The sequence below is a fragment of the Scylla paramamosain genome, chromosome 2, assembly GCF_035594125.1.
Source record: "Scylla paramamosain isolate STU-SP2022 chromosome 2, ASM3559412v1, whole genome shotgun sequence".
Classification (NCBI taxonomy): domain Eukaryota; kingdom Metazoa; phylum Arthropoda; class Malacostraca; order Decapoda; family Portunidae; genus Scylla; species Scylla paramamosain.
This window is the reverse complement of record NC_087152.1, coordinates 21,523,703-21,540,000: the sequence shown is the minus strand read 5'-3', so window position 1 is coordinate 21,540,000 and position 16,298 is coordinate 21,523,703. Positions and strand designations below refer to the sequence as shown.

Sequence of the window (16,298 nt, the reverse complement as noted above, 5' to 3'; positions counted from 1 at the left end):
CAAGGTAGGGTTTTTAGCAAACGTTTGAGCGAAGAGTTCAGCTTTAGAAATAGATGTGATAGCAGTGGTACCATCTAGTTGAAATAAAGGAGGGATAGTAGAAGCAGCAAAGTTATTGGAAATATTTTTGGCTAGATGCCAGATGTCACGAGGGGAGTTAGATCTTGAAAGGTTTTGACACTTTCTATTAATGAAGGATATTTTGGCTAGTTGGAGAACAGACTTGGCATGGTTCCGGGCAGAAATATAAAGTGCATGAGATTCTGGTGATGGAAGGCTTAAGTACCTTTTGTGGGCCACCTCTCTATCATGTATAGCACGAGAACAAGCTGTGTTTAACCAAGGTTTGGAAGGTTTAGGTCGAGAAAAAGAGTGAGGAATGTACGCCTCCATGCCAGACACTATCACCTCTGTTATGCGCTCAGCACACAAAGACGGGTCTCGGACACGGAAACAGTAGTCATTCCAAGGAAAATCAGTAAAATACCTCCTGAGGTCCCCCCAACTAGCAGAGGCAAAACGCCAGAGGTACCTTCGCTTAGGGGGATCCTGAGGAGGGATTGGACCGATAGGACAAGATACAGATATGAGATTGTGATCGGAGGAGCCCAATGGAGAAGAAAGGGTGACAGCATAAGCAGAAGGATTAGAGGTCAAGAAAAAGTCAAGAATGTTGGGCGTATCTCCAAGCCAGTCAGGAATACGAGCAGGGTGTTGCACCAGTTGCTCTAGGTAGTGGAGGATACCAAAGTTGAAGGCTAGTTCACCAGAATGGTCAGTGATGGGAGAGGAAAACCAAAGTTGGTGGTGAACATTGAAGTCTCCAAGAATGGAGATCTCTGCAAAAGGGAAGAGGGTCAGAATGTGCTCTACTTTGAAAGTTAAGCAGTCAAAGAATTTCTTATAGTCAGAGGAGTTAGGTGAAAGGTATACAGCACAGATAAATTTAGTATGAGAGTGACTCTGTAGTCATAGCCAGATGGTGGAAAACTCGGAAGATTCAAGAGCGTGGGCACGAGAGCAGGTTAAGTCATTGCGCATATAAACGCAGCATCCAGCTTTTGATCGAAAATGAGGATAGAGAAAGTAGGAGGGAACAGGAAAGGGGCTACTGTCAGTTGCCTCAGACACCTGAGTTTCAGTGAGGAAAAGAAGATGAGGTTTAGAAGAGGAGAGGTGGTGTTCTACAGATTGAAAATTAGATCTTAGACCGCGAATGTTGCAGAAGTTAATGAAGAAAAAGTTGAGTGGGGTGTCAAGACACTTAGGATCGTCGACAGAAAGGCAGTCCGACCTGGGAACATTTATGGTTCCTTCCCCAGATGGGGACTCCGTGGCTGGTGTAGGAGTCGCCATGATAATTTTGAAATTTTTGAGTGAAGGGTGTGTGTGTTATTAGGTGCTTGTAGTTTTGTGTGGAGGAAGAGAGTTGTCTTTAGAGGGCAGGCTGTGACTGCCCCCTTGTGTTGTGAGACACAAAGGGAAACATTCAGTGAGGTTACAGCTGGGTTTAATGATAAGTTCACAGAAACCCCTGAACAGTGCTTTAGACCTCACTGAGAGTAATTATCGTTTCGGCAGGTGTCTACTGCCTCCTCCTTCCTACCTGTGTTAGCCTCATTACTTTGCCTCCTGCGCAGCGTAGTGCAGAGCTCACATTCAGCTCCAGACCGTCCTTCTATCCTCCTGTGGTGAATTACACAGCTGAGGTCACTAGACTGTTTAACCCACCAACAGGCAAGGGAATATTAAAACAGCACAGTCACTCTCAATAGACTGATTGATTGATATAAGTTGTGGCGCCACAACATCACTCTCAATAGGTGGAAAAGAATCAATAGCCACTTCCTAGGAAACACAGCTACGACAGGCGACAAACATATGTAAGGATTATAACATTCTATGGAATACCGTCCTCTCAAACTACAAGACTAATATGCACCCACATCCATAGAATATCAATATTATCTATCCTGCCATGCGGCACCTTCTGTGTCTCCTCAGAAGATGAGCCACAGCCACCCAAGACCGACCCGGTTCAGGGAAGAAGCAGACGCCACTGCACTGAAGAGACTCATGCTGGGGTCACACATCTGCGATTCGGCTCTGCGACTAGCCGCGATCACGAAAATGGTCAGAGTCTAGACGAATCGCCACAAAAATTCTGCCATTGTGTGCGAATTTTTATAAATAGTGAACCACAACGTCATGTCCTGCGAACCTGCCTAGTATAATCACGGTACCATTACGATTATTACAGTTCAGTCGAGATACAGCCGCCGTGGGGTTGCAGCCTACTGCGATGTATTCTAGCACTGGCTGTTGCAACTAATAACTGCGAAAACCTGCGTTGTCACCACGATTATTGCAAGTCCCTACGATTGCCTCTTGCATGCCTTTCGCTTGCCTCTCGTTTGCATGTCGACTATGATGTATTGCGACAGTCTGCATCTCCTGTCCAGGTCTATAGGTTCCCTCCTACCTCAGCACAGCCACAGTGCCCAATTTACTCCTGCAGTATCAGCAGCATTGAACCATGAGCCTCATCAACTTAATTGACAGTGATGTGATGGAAAATCCTCACCTAGTCCACGCTATTCTGGAATTTGAGAAAAGCCACCTAAAAAGCCCCGAAGCGTTTGGGTTCGGAGATACATCACACGTCGGGCCACCCACGGACATTATGCCAATCTTATGCGGGAGCTGGCTGAGGAGGACCCTATATTATACAAAAATTTCACCCACATCAACGAGGAAGTGTTTAACGAAATTGTTGATCGTGTTCGTCCCTTCATTGAGAAACCTAGGACGTTCTGAAGAGAGCCTTTGGACCCAGGCCTACGTGTTGCAATAATCCTCAGATTTCTAGCGACAGGGAATTCCTAGAGGAGTCTGGGCTTTGCATTCCGTGTGGCTTCCAACACCACCTCCCTTGTTCCTTGTTGTTCTGTAGCCACTCTCCAATCTCCCTCTCAACATCTGCAGGTAGGTGGAGAGGCGGCCTCTTCCTCTTGCCGCCTCTAGGGTGTCCTCCTACCTCCTCTTCATCTGTGGTGTCCCACTGAGTCTGCCCAGAGTTTATCCAGTCAGGGTCCTCCTCAGAGTCCCTGTCATCAGCAGCAGGGTGTCGAATCTCTTCCTGAGAGGGAGGTGGTAACTCTGCCAACACTTGACAAGGTTGACCTAAAACCTCCACTGCCTGTAGGATGGCCAGGATTTGCGGCTCCTGTACAGCATGTGCTGGTGATGCTGGTGTTGTGGGGCTGGGTGGAGCTTCAGTTTCAGGTGAGGATCTTTTCCTAGTCTTCTTGGCACTCTTCATAGTGATTTGAAGGCCACGTGTATTGCATTAGTACGAGCGTGTAGAGGTGTGTGGCGTGAGGTGTTATCGAGAGTGGACGCAAAGTGTCGCCACGTGGTCGTATTTGAGGGCGGTTGCACTATGCATGCGTTGAGTTGAGCTGCAGCAACATCGCCAGCTGTCGCAGTTGCCAGATTCGGCAGCGCTCCATCACGCTGCCACTGCGGTTGATGCAGTGAGTCCGCTGTGCACTTGCAGGTACCTGCGAGTAGGCTGAGATTGTACAACGAACTCACTGCGATGCACTGCAGTACATTGCGATGGGTCTGCGTTTCGGACCCTCGGCTGCGGCTCTGCCAAAATGATCGCGGCCTCCCGCGAACCATTGCGATGTGTGGCAACACTGCTGCTGTTTTTCAAGACTGCGAATGTGTCCCTCGAATATTGGCGATGTAATCGTTGTTCGTTACAATCCCGCCAAATTTGCAGATCGCGGGTAGTCGCAGAGCCGAATAGCAGATGTGTGATCCCAGCATCAGATGTCATTTAAGCCTAGAGCCCCCCTCTTATAAGAACACTAGAGGCTAGTAACATTTAACAACAGAACAACGCCCCACTTCTCACAGGGTGGGAGGAAATCACATGACAAAACAAGAGTAGGGATTAGAGGGGAGGGGGTAGTGTAGTGACACACACACACACACACACACACACACACACATATGCGTCCGCCACAGACTCACTGCTAACTGCGGGCGACAAGGTAATCTTAGTAATTTTGCTTGCTTCACTTCCCTCAAGTGGCAATCTAACTATATTATGTTGTTTTTAACTTTATATCTTTCAAACGATAGCACTCCCAATTAGATGCTCAAAAGGGAAGGGCAGAAAACAAAAAATAAATTTGATAGCCTACTCAACTTGGTGGTGAGGACCCGCGGATCCGCAATCGGCTCTCTCTCTCTCTCTCTCTCTCTCTCTCTCTCTCTCTCTCTCTCTCTCTCTCTCTCTCTCTCTCTCTCTCTCCTCTTTTCGTTTTTCTTCTCTTCGATACTTACGACCCACATAATATATATATATATATATATATATATATATATATATATATATATATATATATACGAGTATATATATATATATATATATATATATATATATATATATATATATATATATATATATATATATATATATATATATATATATATATATATATATATATATATATATATATATATATATATATATATATATATATATATATATATATATATATATATATATATATATATATATATATATATATATATATATATATATATATATATATATATATATATATATATATATATATATATATATATATATATATATATATATATATATATATATATATATATATATATATATATATTATGAGTGATACCATAATAGCGAAACAGAACAGGATGAGAAGACAGAAGGAAGAGAGAGAGAGAGAGAGAGAGAGAGAGAGAGAGAGAGAGAGAGAGAGAGAGAGAGAGAGAGATGCGGGATGGCGATATTTCCTGCCCGAGTCCCTTAGTGTAAAAAACGTTCTTTGCCACACACCCTCATTCCCCTCGAAAATTTACCCACTTCCCTTTGCCAAAGGATGAGATACTATATGGATAGTTCACCAATCACTTCTTTTTCCCCACAATGCATCACGCCATGTATCTGTGACGTCACATCTGCATACAAATACGTCACTGGAGACCCCGCCAGCTTGGCCTTCAAGATACTCAAGCACACCAGGTCTTCCTCCAGAAGACCGCGCCCTAGGTAGAACGTTGAAAATTCACTAAGAAAGTTAGTTAATGATTTAATGTTTCTAGGTTTGTGACTGTAAAAAATGTCTAGGGTTTAGGACCGGTGTGTACTAGCCTCTCTGATAACACAATATTATATATTTTTATTTAATATTAATATCACATCAAATTAAAACTACATGTACAGTACACCTATTAACTCTTTAAGAGGATACAACACTTCGTATGAAATGTAAACCTTAGAATAAAGCAACAATGAGAAGATTTTTGGATTTGAAGGACACAGAGAGCATGACGTCATGGCTGAGTTGACGTTTAACTGAACTATTCATATGTCTCTCATCCTTGCCTTTGCTCCCCCTCCCTCCAAAAACCAAAGTTGAGTTTGATACATGATATAGTAGAAGAGTTGCCCTCCCCCATAAAATTGTCAAAATTCCTCCCAGCTCCCTGATTAGTGAACAATAATTTTTCGAACATCGCCCTCCTTTTGAAACAAGATTGTGCGCTGGGTGAAGGCTGGCAAGCGGCGTGATTGGCTGCTATCCTCCCTCCCTGTCCTTTCCCCATTCCTTTCCTTCGTCCCCTTTTCTCTCTTTACGTATATCTCTTTGTGTGTGTGTGTGTGTGTGTGTGTGTGTGTGTGTGTGTCCTGATAAACAAGTATAATAATTCACATTAAAAGGTAAACACACTTCTTTTCAGCTGTCCCTCCGGAGTGTAAAAAAATGTTAAGACGCATTGTATGTATGTTTCTTCTCACAGATTCGTGTGGATGTCGTAGAAACCAACCTGGCCCCCCCGACTGAGGGAAAGTGCGTGAGGCAATTCCTGGCAGTGCAGGGAACGATATGGAAACCAGGTGTCCGGCGTATATGTGGTACTAACAGCGATACCCACTGTGAGCACAGGGGCGCCTGGAGAAGAAAAAAAAAAAAGATGTCAGCAGAGATATATGGAGATATATGGCCCTGAAAAGAATAGGGAAGAGGGAAGATAGCTGCTATCAATCATGAAGTTATTAATATTATTGATATATGGAATGACAGCATAACATATGTCATTTGCGGTTTCTTTACTTGTTTTGTAATGTTCTTTGAAATGACACTGAATTTCTTCCACATTTACATATATGGCACCTTTGGGATAAAATAGTTTACCTTGAGGTGGATGAAAGCGCGAACTCCCCTTACGTGGAATTGGCAGTGTCATCACAAACTGGGTTCAGCTACCGCTGGGGACTATGGATCACTCAGATCGACTGTCTCATCCCTTCTGCAATCAAAGGTAGGTTGCTTCTGGAAAATCATCAAAACACTTGCCTGAATTCTCTCTCTCTCTCTCTCTCTCTCTCTCTCTCTCTCTCTCTCTCTCTCTCTCTCTCTCTCTCTCTCTCTCTCTCTCTCTCATAACACATTTCATAAGTATATCTTTGGGTCTGGCAGCACCGGCAGGATGCTTCCAGTACTTTCCTGACACCGCTGGAGAATTCAAAAGTTTCAGCTTTGATGATGGTCAGTACTACGAGGACCAGCATTATCGGATATGTCTGGCTGCTGCCCGTGGAACTTGCTCCATCACCTTTACTGCCCAACCCAGACATTTCATGCTTGAAAAATACGGCAACATTGACGAGGTGGGAAAAGTTTTCTTGTGCTTGCTATCCTTTATTTTTATCCTTGTTATCGTTTATTTTGCAAACATTAATACTTTTAAATACTTTTTATCTTTTACATATAATGTATTATTGTCGTAGAAATTATTATTATTATTATTATTATTATTATTATTATTATTATTATTATTATTATTATTATTACTATTATTTTCATCGTGTTAGAAAAACTAAAGGTATTAATAAACTATCATAAAAAAAGACCCTAAAAGATTACCTCACTACTCGCAGCGTCACCTGGGACAATTTTTTTTTTTTTTTAAGAAAACCTGGAAAAATATCAGTATTTCAAGCTAGAATAATTAACTCATGGCTAAGATAAATATGATTGCAGGTACCGTTTGACCGATCAGGGATTAGTTCACTATATTGTGTAAGGGACTACCTAAGGATTCCAGACGGTTCTGCTGACGGTGGCTCACAAACGGCTTCTCATGATCGTTACTGTGGTGGCCACCTCTCATCCATTCATGGCGCTTCGTCCCCAAGTCCAGTTACTAGTGAGTACATGACATGATGATGATGATGATTATATATATATATATATATATATATATATATATATATATATATATATATATATATATATATATATATATATATATATATATATATATATATATATATATATATATATGTGTGTGTGTGTGTGTGTGTGTGTGTGTGTTTTACCCAAAGATGGACCTTGGGTAAAGGAACGCGCACCATAAGTTACCGTAAAATTTCTAGTAATGAGAAGTTGACCTTCACCCGTTTTCCCGCATTTCCATTTGCTTCTTGAAAGTTTAACTGAGTAGATTATGCTGTAGAGAGATTGCTCTTTCCAGTAGTGTAGTTTGTTACCAATCAGTCCCCCAAATAGAGTCCATAGATATTTTTGTAAGATAGTGTTCAGTTTGAGGGAGAGATGCATTGAGTAGGCAGAGCGTGGCATAGCAGGGGTCGAGTCTCTCACCCCAGTCCTCCATTCCCCCCCCCAACCTTTCCCTTTACTTCCGTGTCACATGATCCAGTCCACGGTCCCCAGAGTGGTGTGGGTGCCTTCCTTTTATGGCTGGGCAGGATCTGATAATATAAGTACTCGCGGAACCGATTACTTGGCTAGGCGGATCAGTGGGATTCGGGTCCGGATCTAATTACTAGCGAGTTCCGCGTGCCGAGCGATACTCGTCTAGCGAGACAAATACTAGATCCGTGAGTGACCTGATTACTGGCGGGAAATAATTATTGGTGGGTCTCGCGCGTCGCGCGGTACTCTGGATCCGTGAGAGACCCGATTACTAGCGGGTCCCGCGCCTGCACAGTACTCATATGGATCCATGAGGGACCCGATTACTGGGAGACGATTACTGGACCTGTAAGGCAGCCAGACGATTACTGAGATTGCCTGGCTGTCAGAATCTGAGGCGCTGGCGGTCTGACGAATCCAGTGATATACTATTAATATCCCTTGCCTTGTACTTCTACCTATTAATTTTCTGTGATTGCATTAATTGCTTCCCCTTTTATCTTACGTAAGATTCATAAAAAATGCTCAACAATACACAAACTCGAGCAGTTATATATTTGATAAATCATAATAACTCGATCATATTATTTTTCATTGTCGTGAAGAGCTGAATTATTATGAAACGATAGAAAAGAAAGTTAAAATTGTTTATAGGGAATTATTATTATTATTATTATTATTATTATTATTATTATTATTATTATTATTATTATTATTATTTTATTTTTTATTTTTATTTATTGATTTATTTTTTTATCTTGGACGCTATGCTTATGAAACCACGTTTGACTAATGAAGAAAATTTGCGTGCAGTTTGATATATTTGATAGATAAGGCTGGGAATTTTATTTATACGTATATTGATTCAAAGTATACTAGCCTAGCGCTATGGAGCGACAGAAGCCTCACGGCCAGTTAGCGTAGCTACTAGCCAGTTATAATTTTTTTTTTCTCTGACGTCATGGCATGCCACCCAATCATGTCTCGTAGAAAGTAAGAGAAGTTTGGCAGCATTAAAACTTTTTTAGTGTTGCCAGCAAAAAATATATGATTCAACAATCTTCATTTCTCGTTGTGTATTTTGTTTATCAATATCGTTGATATCTTATTATCGCTCCGTTTGATATAAAAAAATTTTCACAAATAATCTTCATTGTTAAACTTTCACTCTTAAGTAATCGTCTAGCGGATCTGGACCCGATTACTCAGTAATCGGATCCTTTTAACCTTGGCGGATCCGTGGGATTCGGGTCCAGTAATCGGGTCCCGCCCAGCCCTACCCAACACCAAGGACTCTGTATACTAGGAGGATGATCTACTTAATGTTAATTTTCTGCTGTCCCAGAGGTTAACATATATATATATATATATATATATATATATATATATATATATATATATATATATATATATATATATATATATATATATATATATATATATATATATATATATATATATTTGGATATACAGTCCCTTGATATTAGTAAACTAGTACATTTCTTTATTCCTTCATGAACAACCACTCCCTTTGTAAGCGCCGTATGACCCTTTGTTAATGTATTGCACTGGAGGTGACTGAAACGAGCTGTGTAGTACTCGCTCTTTGTATTCAGAAGCAGTCAAACCTACGAATTAACATATCATCAACAATACCGAGAATAACACAGAAAAAGTATATCAATAGGTAAAACAGGTACATCATTGTCATGACACATCACGTCGCCAATTCCGTAAAATATATGAGTCAATACAGAGTTACCTACACTTTAGCGGGTTCAGTCGGTTCTACAGATGAACACCACCAGCACAAACACCGGAAGTCGCTCCCTCGTCTGCGTGATCTGATGTACGTCATTATGTCACGTTAAATGTAATTATGTTAATACACATCACTAAGTCTTCACAATTACGTAAGTATCTAATTACTATAGGATAGATAAGATAGGATGAATGAATGGACGGACAGATGGCAAATGCAGTTTAATATCAACGAATGCAAAGTACTTAGCATAGGTAGAGGAAACCCACACAGTAGGTACACAATAAACAACGAAACTCTGGTAGGTTCAGGGTACGAAAAAGATTTAGGAGTTATAATTAGCTCTGAACTCCGTCTAGGAAAGCAATCCATTGAGGCCAGAAACAGGGTAAATAGGGTATTAGGATTAATTTTTAGGAGTGTTCAAAGTAGAAGGCACGAAGTAATATTAAAATTATATTTGGCGCTGGTCAGACTTCATCTAGACTACGCTGTGCAGTTCTGGTCCCCACATTACAGGAAAGATATAGGTCTATTAGAATCAGTACAGAGGAGAATGACTAAAAGGATACAAGGGATGAGGAGTATTCCTTACGAGGCGAGACTGAAGCTGTTAAATTTACATTCTTTAGAGAGACGTAAGTTAAGAGGGGACCTGATGGAAGTCCTTAAGTGGTATAAGGGTTATAACAAGGGGGATGTAAGCAAAATTCTTAGGATCAGCAACCAGGATAGAATAAGTAATAACGGGTTCAAGCTTGAAAAACTTAGGTATAAGAAAGAGATAGGAAGAAACTAGTTCCCAAATAGAGTGGTGGATGAGTGGAACAGACTCAGTAATTATGTTGTTAGTGCTAAGACATTAGGGAGCTCTAAGAAAAGTTTATGGATGGGGATGATAGGTGGAAATAGGTAGGTATATTTCATACAGGACTGCTGCCACGTGTAAGCCTGGTCGCTTCTTGCAGCTTCCCTTATTATGTTCTCATGTTCTTATGTTCTTATGTTCTATTAGTTATATCAATACACATCATCAAATCCTCACAATTACACAAATATCTATTATCTAACACTATGATAAATACATAGATAGTGCGGGAAACAATCTTCCTCTTGGTTGTATGCAAGGGATTACACTCGGGGATTTACCAGGTGAACACTAAGGGATTTACTGGGATTTACTTTCCGCGCCCTCCCGAGACACGTCTGATGTGTACACGTGACTGTCGTGAAGTGGCTTTGGAGACGCTGCTGGGCCCCTACAGCGTATGATGTTCATTATGCTGTAGGTATGTTATCAACACTCACGTCTTAACAACCATTCGGCGAGAAAAACAGCTGAGGGGGCAAGTTCAACGCGTCTCCTCGGTCCTACACTCCCCTCTCACTCTGTTGTGTTGGCGCGTAGGGGTGCCATACACATCTCATGTATAGCATCAATTGCTACGAATGATATAACGCTAACAAATAAAACATAAATTGTCACATTACAGCGTACGTATGTACGTATCTCTAGCCATGTAAGTTGTACATATACAGCAGCTACACTCCCTCACGTTAATTGAGTGGGCACTCAGTCAACAAACACAGAAGCACTAAGTGACCAAAGCCTGCTGTAATCGAGGTCCGTCCTCCAGGTCATCCTCAAGAAGACAGAGTTTGACAATGCTACCGGTGAGGGTGCACGTGCCAAGTACGGATGCGAGCTTTCCTCACCAACCCATCTTAACCAGATAAGATGTGTGTAACTCTACCAAGACGCCACTGATTTATGGGCAATTGAGATTCCCCTACCAGCACAATATCCCCTGGACGTAGTGAGTGGGCGCTCAGTCAACACAAACACAGGAGCACTAAATGACCAAAGCCCACTGTAGTCGAGGACTATCCTCCAGGTCACCTTCAAGAAGGCAGAGTTTACAATGGGACGGGAGAGGGTGCCCGTGCCAGTACGGACGCAAGCTTTCTTCACCAACTCATCTGAACCGGGTAGGGTGTGTGTAACCCTGCCAAGACGTCACTAGTTCCGCGGCGACTGGGGTTCCACGACCAGCGCGATATCCCCTGGACGTAGATCCCGCACGGGTCCGATCCGACGCTGTCTTGTTCAAAGTGTTAGCACGAAGTTCACCCAAGGTTCCCGCTGCTCCTGCTTCCCTGATGCTTGCAACCTCTTCTAATGGAGAGTTTCATACTTGGGAGTAAAGGCACTGCGCCACATGGCTCTCACCTTAACCTTCAGTATACAGCTACCATCACTCAGCATCACCTCTGACGAGTCTGCTTGATATTGATAACTGCTCCATAGCGGCGGCGCTCCATCGCTCAAGTGGAAGCTGTCTTTAGTCATCCTGCTCGGCCAGGGGGATGTCTCATCAGGATTTTCACCTTGTGCAGGTTGACTTTCTGACGCTATTTAGGAGCCGTAACGACGCCTTTCTACAGCTGAAACCTCAGATACATTGGTGGCATCTTTCATTAGAACAGTGGTGGCACAACTTTTCAGTGAAACATCTGCATCCTGCTGGTGTCTAGTCTCAGCAAGCACATAGACTCCCTGCATCCTGCTGGTGTCTGGTCTCTGCAAGCACATAAACTCACTGCACCCTCCTGGTGTCTAGTCTCTGGCAGCACATAGACTCCCTGCATCCTGCTGGTGTTCAGTATCTACAAACACATTGACTCCCTGCACCCTGCTAGTGTCTAGTCTTTGCAAGCACAGAAACGCCCTGCACCCTGCTGGTGTCCAGTCTGCAAGCACATAAATTCCCGCTGGTGTCTAGTCTCTGCAAGCACATAGACTCCCTGCATCCTGCTGGTGTCTAAACATAAACTCTTGTTGGTGTCTAGAACGTGTCTAGAACGTTGGTGTCTGCGAGAACACAGGCACTCTACACAGTGTCTCGCCAGCACGAGGACACAGACACTACACAGTGCCTCGCCAGCACGAGAACACAGTCACTCTACAGTGTTCTGCCAGTGCGAGGACACTGGCACTTTACAGTGTCTCGCCAGCGGGAGGACACAGGCACTACATGGTGTCTTGCCCAGCGCAAGGACACTCACTACACGGTGTCTCGCCCAGAGCGAGGACACAGACACTCTTCGCCAGTGCGAAGACACAGGCACTTTAGACTGTGACCTCTGGGAGGGCACAAACTGTGAAAGCAAAACCCAGCCTTGTAACTCCACATATAACAGGCAAAGGGAACACTTTTAACCCTGAATCAAAGAAGTCTTTGTAAACTCACAGAAGCAATCACGTCCGGTTATTTAAATACATTTCCCTTGTTGTTCTTATGTATGCATATTAAACTTCATCTCGAAACAGTGTAACAGGAATTTACTGTGATGGTGAGCGGACGTAATGTCGTGTACAGTCTGTGTTGATGAGCAGACGTCGTGAACAGACATCCTGCATTGAGCATTGAGAGTGATCTCACCCACAGAAGTTCAAGGACCCGCCAACAAGTTTTGACCGATTACGATCCCGAGCCCGATACCGATCGAATCAATACATGGAGTCAGCGTGAAACGGGTCTCACCACCCTACGCTATCCCACTAAGAAAGTGTTGTTAACAGTCAAAACGTGAAGGGCCGACCGTCGAGGCGGATCATACATCTCCACGAGGGCGCCCGGGGCTGTAGGTGAGCGGGGCGCGGCGCGGCCGACTGGGAGGCTGCTGGGAGCTGGCGGACATCCTGCGCCCGCCAGCGGTGACAGGGGGACCGAGACCGGAGCCACACCCGCCACCGGCTGCCGCGAAGGAGTCAACCAGCGGAAAGTCTAGGTCCTCTAGGAGATACCTCCCGTGCCCGCTCCGACAGCCACAAAGTGAGACAGCTGCCAGGACTCGCAAGCAGTACTCAGTAAAAAGAGCGGGTCGGTGCACGTGCCCACGTCTCACGCATGCACACAGGCACGGACACATGCTCCTCACCCTCCTTACTATTGGAAAATGCCCCCAAGGCTGAAGCGCCCATACACATATTCCCTGAGTGGAGTCTTTGATTCCTCTAACTGATCCATTAACCCAGCTGAGGCTGGGTCAGCACAATATCATCTTATTCCATTCACTACCATCCTCACCTCTCTTTACATGGGTTCCGAGGTTGTTTGCACGTGAAGTGTCCAAGGCCTCCATGGCCCTCCCACCTCCTCTTCCTTTCACAGGAGCCTCGGAGGTCTGTTCCCCCTTTCTCTTTGTTTCACGTGCCTCAGTAGCACGCCCTATAGCCATGCCCTTGACTTGCACCCCTGCGGTGCGCTCCACTGTGCCTTTCGCTCGCACCCCAACGGTGAGCCCAACTGTGCTCTTCCCTCGTGCCGCTGCGACTTTGGCTCGCACCCCAGTGGTGCGCTGGGTTACGCCTTTCGTTCGCACCATGGCGGTGCGAACGAAAGGCGTAACCCCTTTCGCTCGTACCGTTGCGAATTTCGCTCGCACCCCAGTGGTGCGCCCGGTCGCGCTTTTCGTTCGCACCATAGCAGTGCGCCAGCCTTTCGATTTGTTTGAACAAACCTCCTTTTCTCGCCCTTGTGTTAATTCGTCTCCGCTTGTGTCCTCATTCATTTCCGTCTCGGTTTCCTGCAGTTCAGATAGAACTTCACTCTCCGATGACATGGGTGAGCCCCGAGGCTCCCCTTCCTTTCCTTTCTTTGATTCCGGGATCAATTCTTCCTAGCTTGAGGGCTCGGCATCAGCACGTTTTGCCAACCCTTTCGCGGAAAGATGGTAAAGAACGGCCTCTTGAGCCTTCATGACTTCCTTGGCAACATCCTTAATCAAGCCGCTCAATTCCCTTCGAGTCGCCAGGAAAGATCTGTCAGCAGAAACAAGTCAAGGTTTGTTTGCGTCCACTGTGCTCATTTACTCGGCGACTTCTACCCATGCTTCGTCCTCTATCGGGTTCGTCTGCAGCAGCAGACATCGTGATGGCAACCAGGAACGAAGTGACAAAGACTCCCCTACCGTAGAGTTTATAGTGGTTGATGTCGTGGTGATAGAGGCACCCCAGCCGAGACACCCAAGGACAACGTAGTGCGTATGAATACACTCAATTCGTTCACGATTTACACGAGAATTAGCACTTTCCCACGACGGGTTTTATCATAAGGCGTCGCGGTGGAATCTACAGTACGCTCGAGACGCCCGGGTCGACGCACAGACGAACATAATTCATTCATGTACTCATATGAGAGTTGGTAGTTTCCTACCGTGGACTTTATCGTGGTTGACTTCTTAGGGCAGGCCCGCCTTCACCCGGGCCATCGATTACATACATACAATAGGGGTCGTTGTTGCAGTTCGTGATGCGTCCCGCTGCCGCAGTACCGCGGCCCCTTGTCGTCCGCTGCTTGTCCTCTGTCGTCTCCACAGCATCCAGTTCCCGAAGTGTTTGACTGTAAGCGCCGTATGACGCTTTGTTAATGTATTGTACTGGAGGTGACTGAAGCGAAATGTGCAGTACTCGCTCCTTGTATTCAGAAGCGGTCAAACCTGCGAATTAACATATAATCACCAATACCGAGAATAACACAGAAAAGTATATTAATAGGTAAAACAGGTACATCAATGTCATGGCACATCACGTCGTCAATTCCGTAAAATACATGAGTCAATATAGAGTTACTTACACTTTAGCGGGTTCGGTCGGTTCCCTCATTACATGAAAATTTATGAGCTGGATTCAAGGAATGACCATGAATAACTCAGTCACAATGCCATGTAACCATTAAGCTGATACATAACCTAGCACCTGGAAAGCCCACTACTGTACCTATGATACAGATCTCAGGTACATTATAAATTCATCATACAATGTAAAAGAGGAACTTTCGAGTCTAAAAAAGTTACCTCTCCTCTCACGATCCTTAGGAAAGTGAAAAGAAAAGGTCAAATTCTTATTTCACTTGTAATTATTTGAACATTACATTGATGAGTATGATCAAATACCAATCTTGGCAAAGTATATGCGAATAAAAAGATGTGTGAATCGACAAATTGCTGTCCTCCACACGTTCCTTAGTGTGATGACTGATTATTTTAATCCTCTGGCTGTTTGGCGGGGCTGCGTTCGCGCGGCGACCAGCTCGCCCATTAGTAGTGGTGGGCAGGAACCGATAACTCAATTATTCAAGGAACCGGTTCCTAAGGCGGGCGGAACTGACGGAACCGGTTTTGGAACCGGTTCTGCGGGAAAATCGGTAAAGCGCGACTAGTGAATATCCGAATCTCGAAACCGCCAGCGCGCTACTTGACGGTTAACAGGGTGTAGCGGTTCTGGGACTCATCTAGAATACTGGCAGGGATGATTACCGAGTAATGACTCCCGGTCCCGAGAGACCGAGACTCCAGGATGGATTGTGAATGGGTGCACCGTTTAGTTGACGTTTACTCTTATCTCATACAGGATTTGTTCAATAATATACATGCTTGGGTTTATATCAACTCGAATATTCAGTGGGATATCTAGTGCGGAGCTGTTTCATGTTTGATGTAATTCCATTGCATTTCAGTTTGTCTTTAAAGACTTAAGCATACGATACAACATGAGACAACGTATGCCCTATATAATTCCACACTTCGATGTCACTGTTTTGTTAAACTGACTAGGTTTAAGCGTGACAAGTCCTCCTCTAACACTGCAAATTTAGATATAATCTCAATATGTGCACCTTTAACGCGCTGCCCTTGAAAAATCCTTGGTGTGATGTTACGTTATACTTCGAGACAGGAAGGATTACAGAACAATCAAC

At 44.1% G+C, this 16,298-nt stretch overlaps 1 protein-coding gene across 1 annotated transcript in view; it reads left to right on the top strand.

The window, feature by feature from the left end:
- LOC135111800 (uncharacterized) overlaps positions 1-16,298 on the top strand; it is a 201,388-nt gene that overhangs the window by 151,445 nt on the left and 33,645 nt on the right. Inside the window, exons 7-10 of the mRNA XM_064025517.1 lie at positions 5,857-5,992; positions 6,247-6,378; positions 6,537-6,727; positions 7,101-7,266. Coding sequence (XP_063881587.1) covers positions 5,857-5,992; positions 6,247-6,378; positions 6,537-6,727; positions 7,101-7,266 — 625 coding nt within the window. The remainder of the gene's footprint in view (positions 1-5,856; positions 5,993-6,246; positions 6,379-6,536; positions 6,728-7,100; positions 7,267-16,298) is intronic.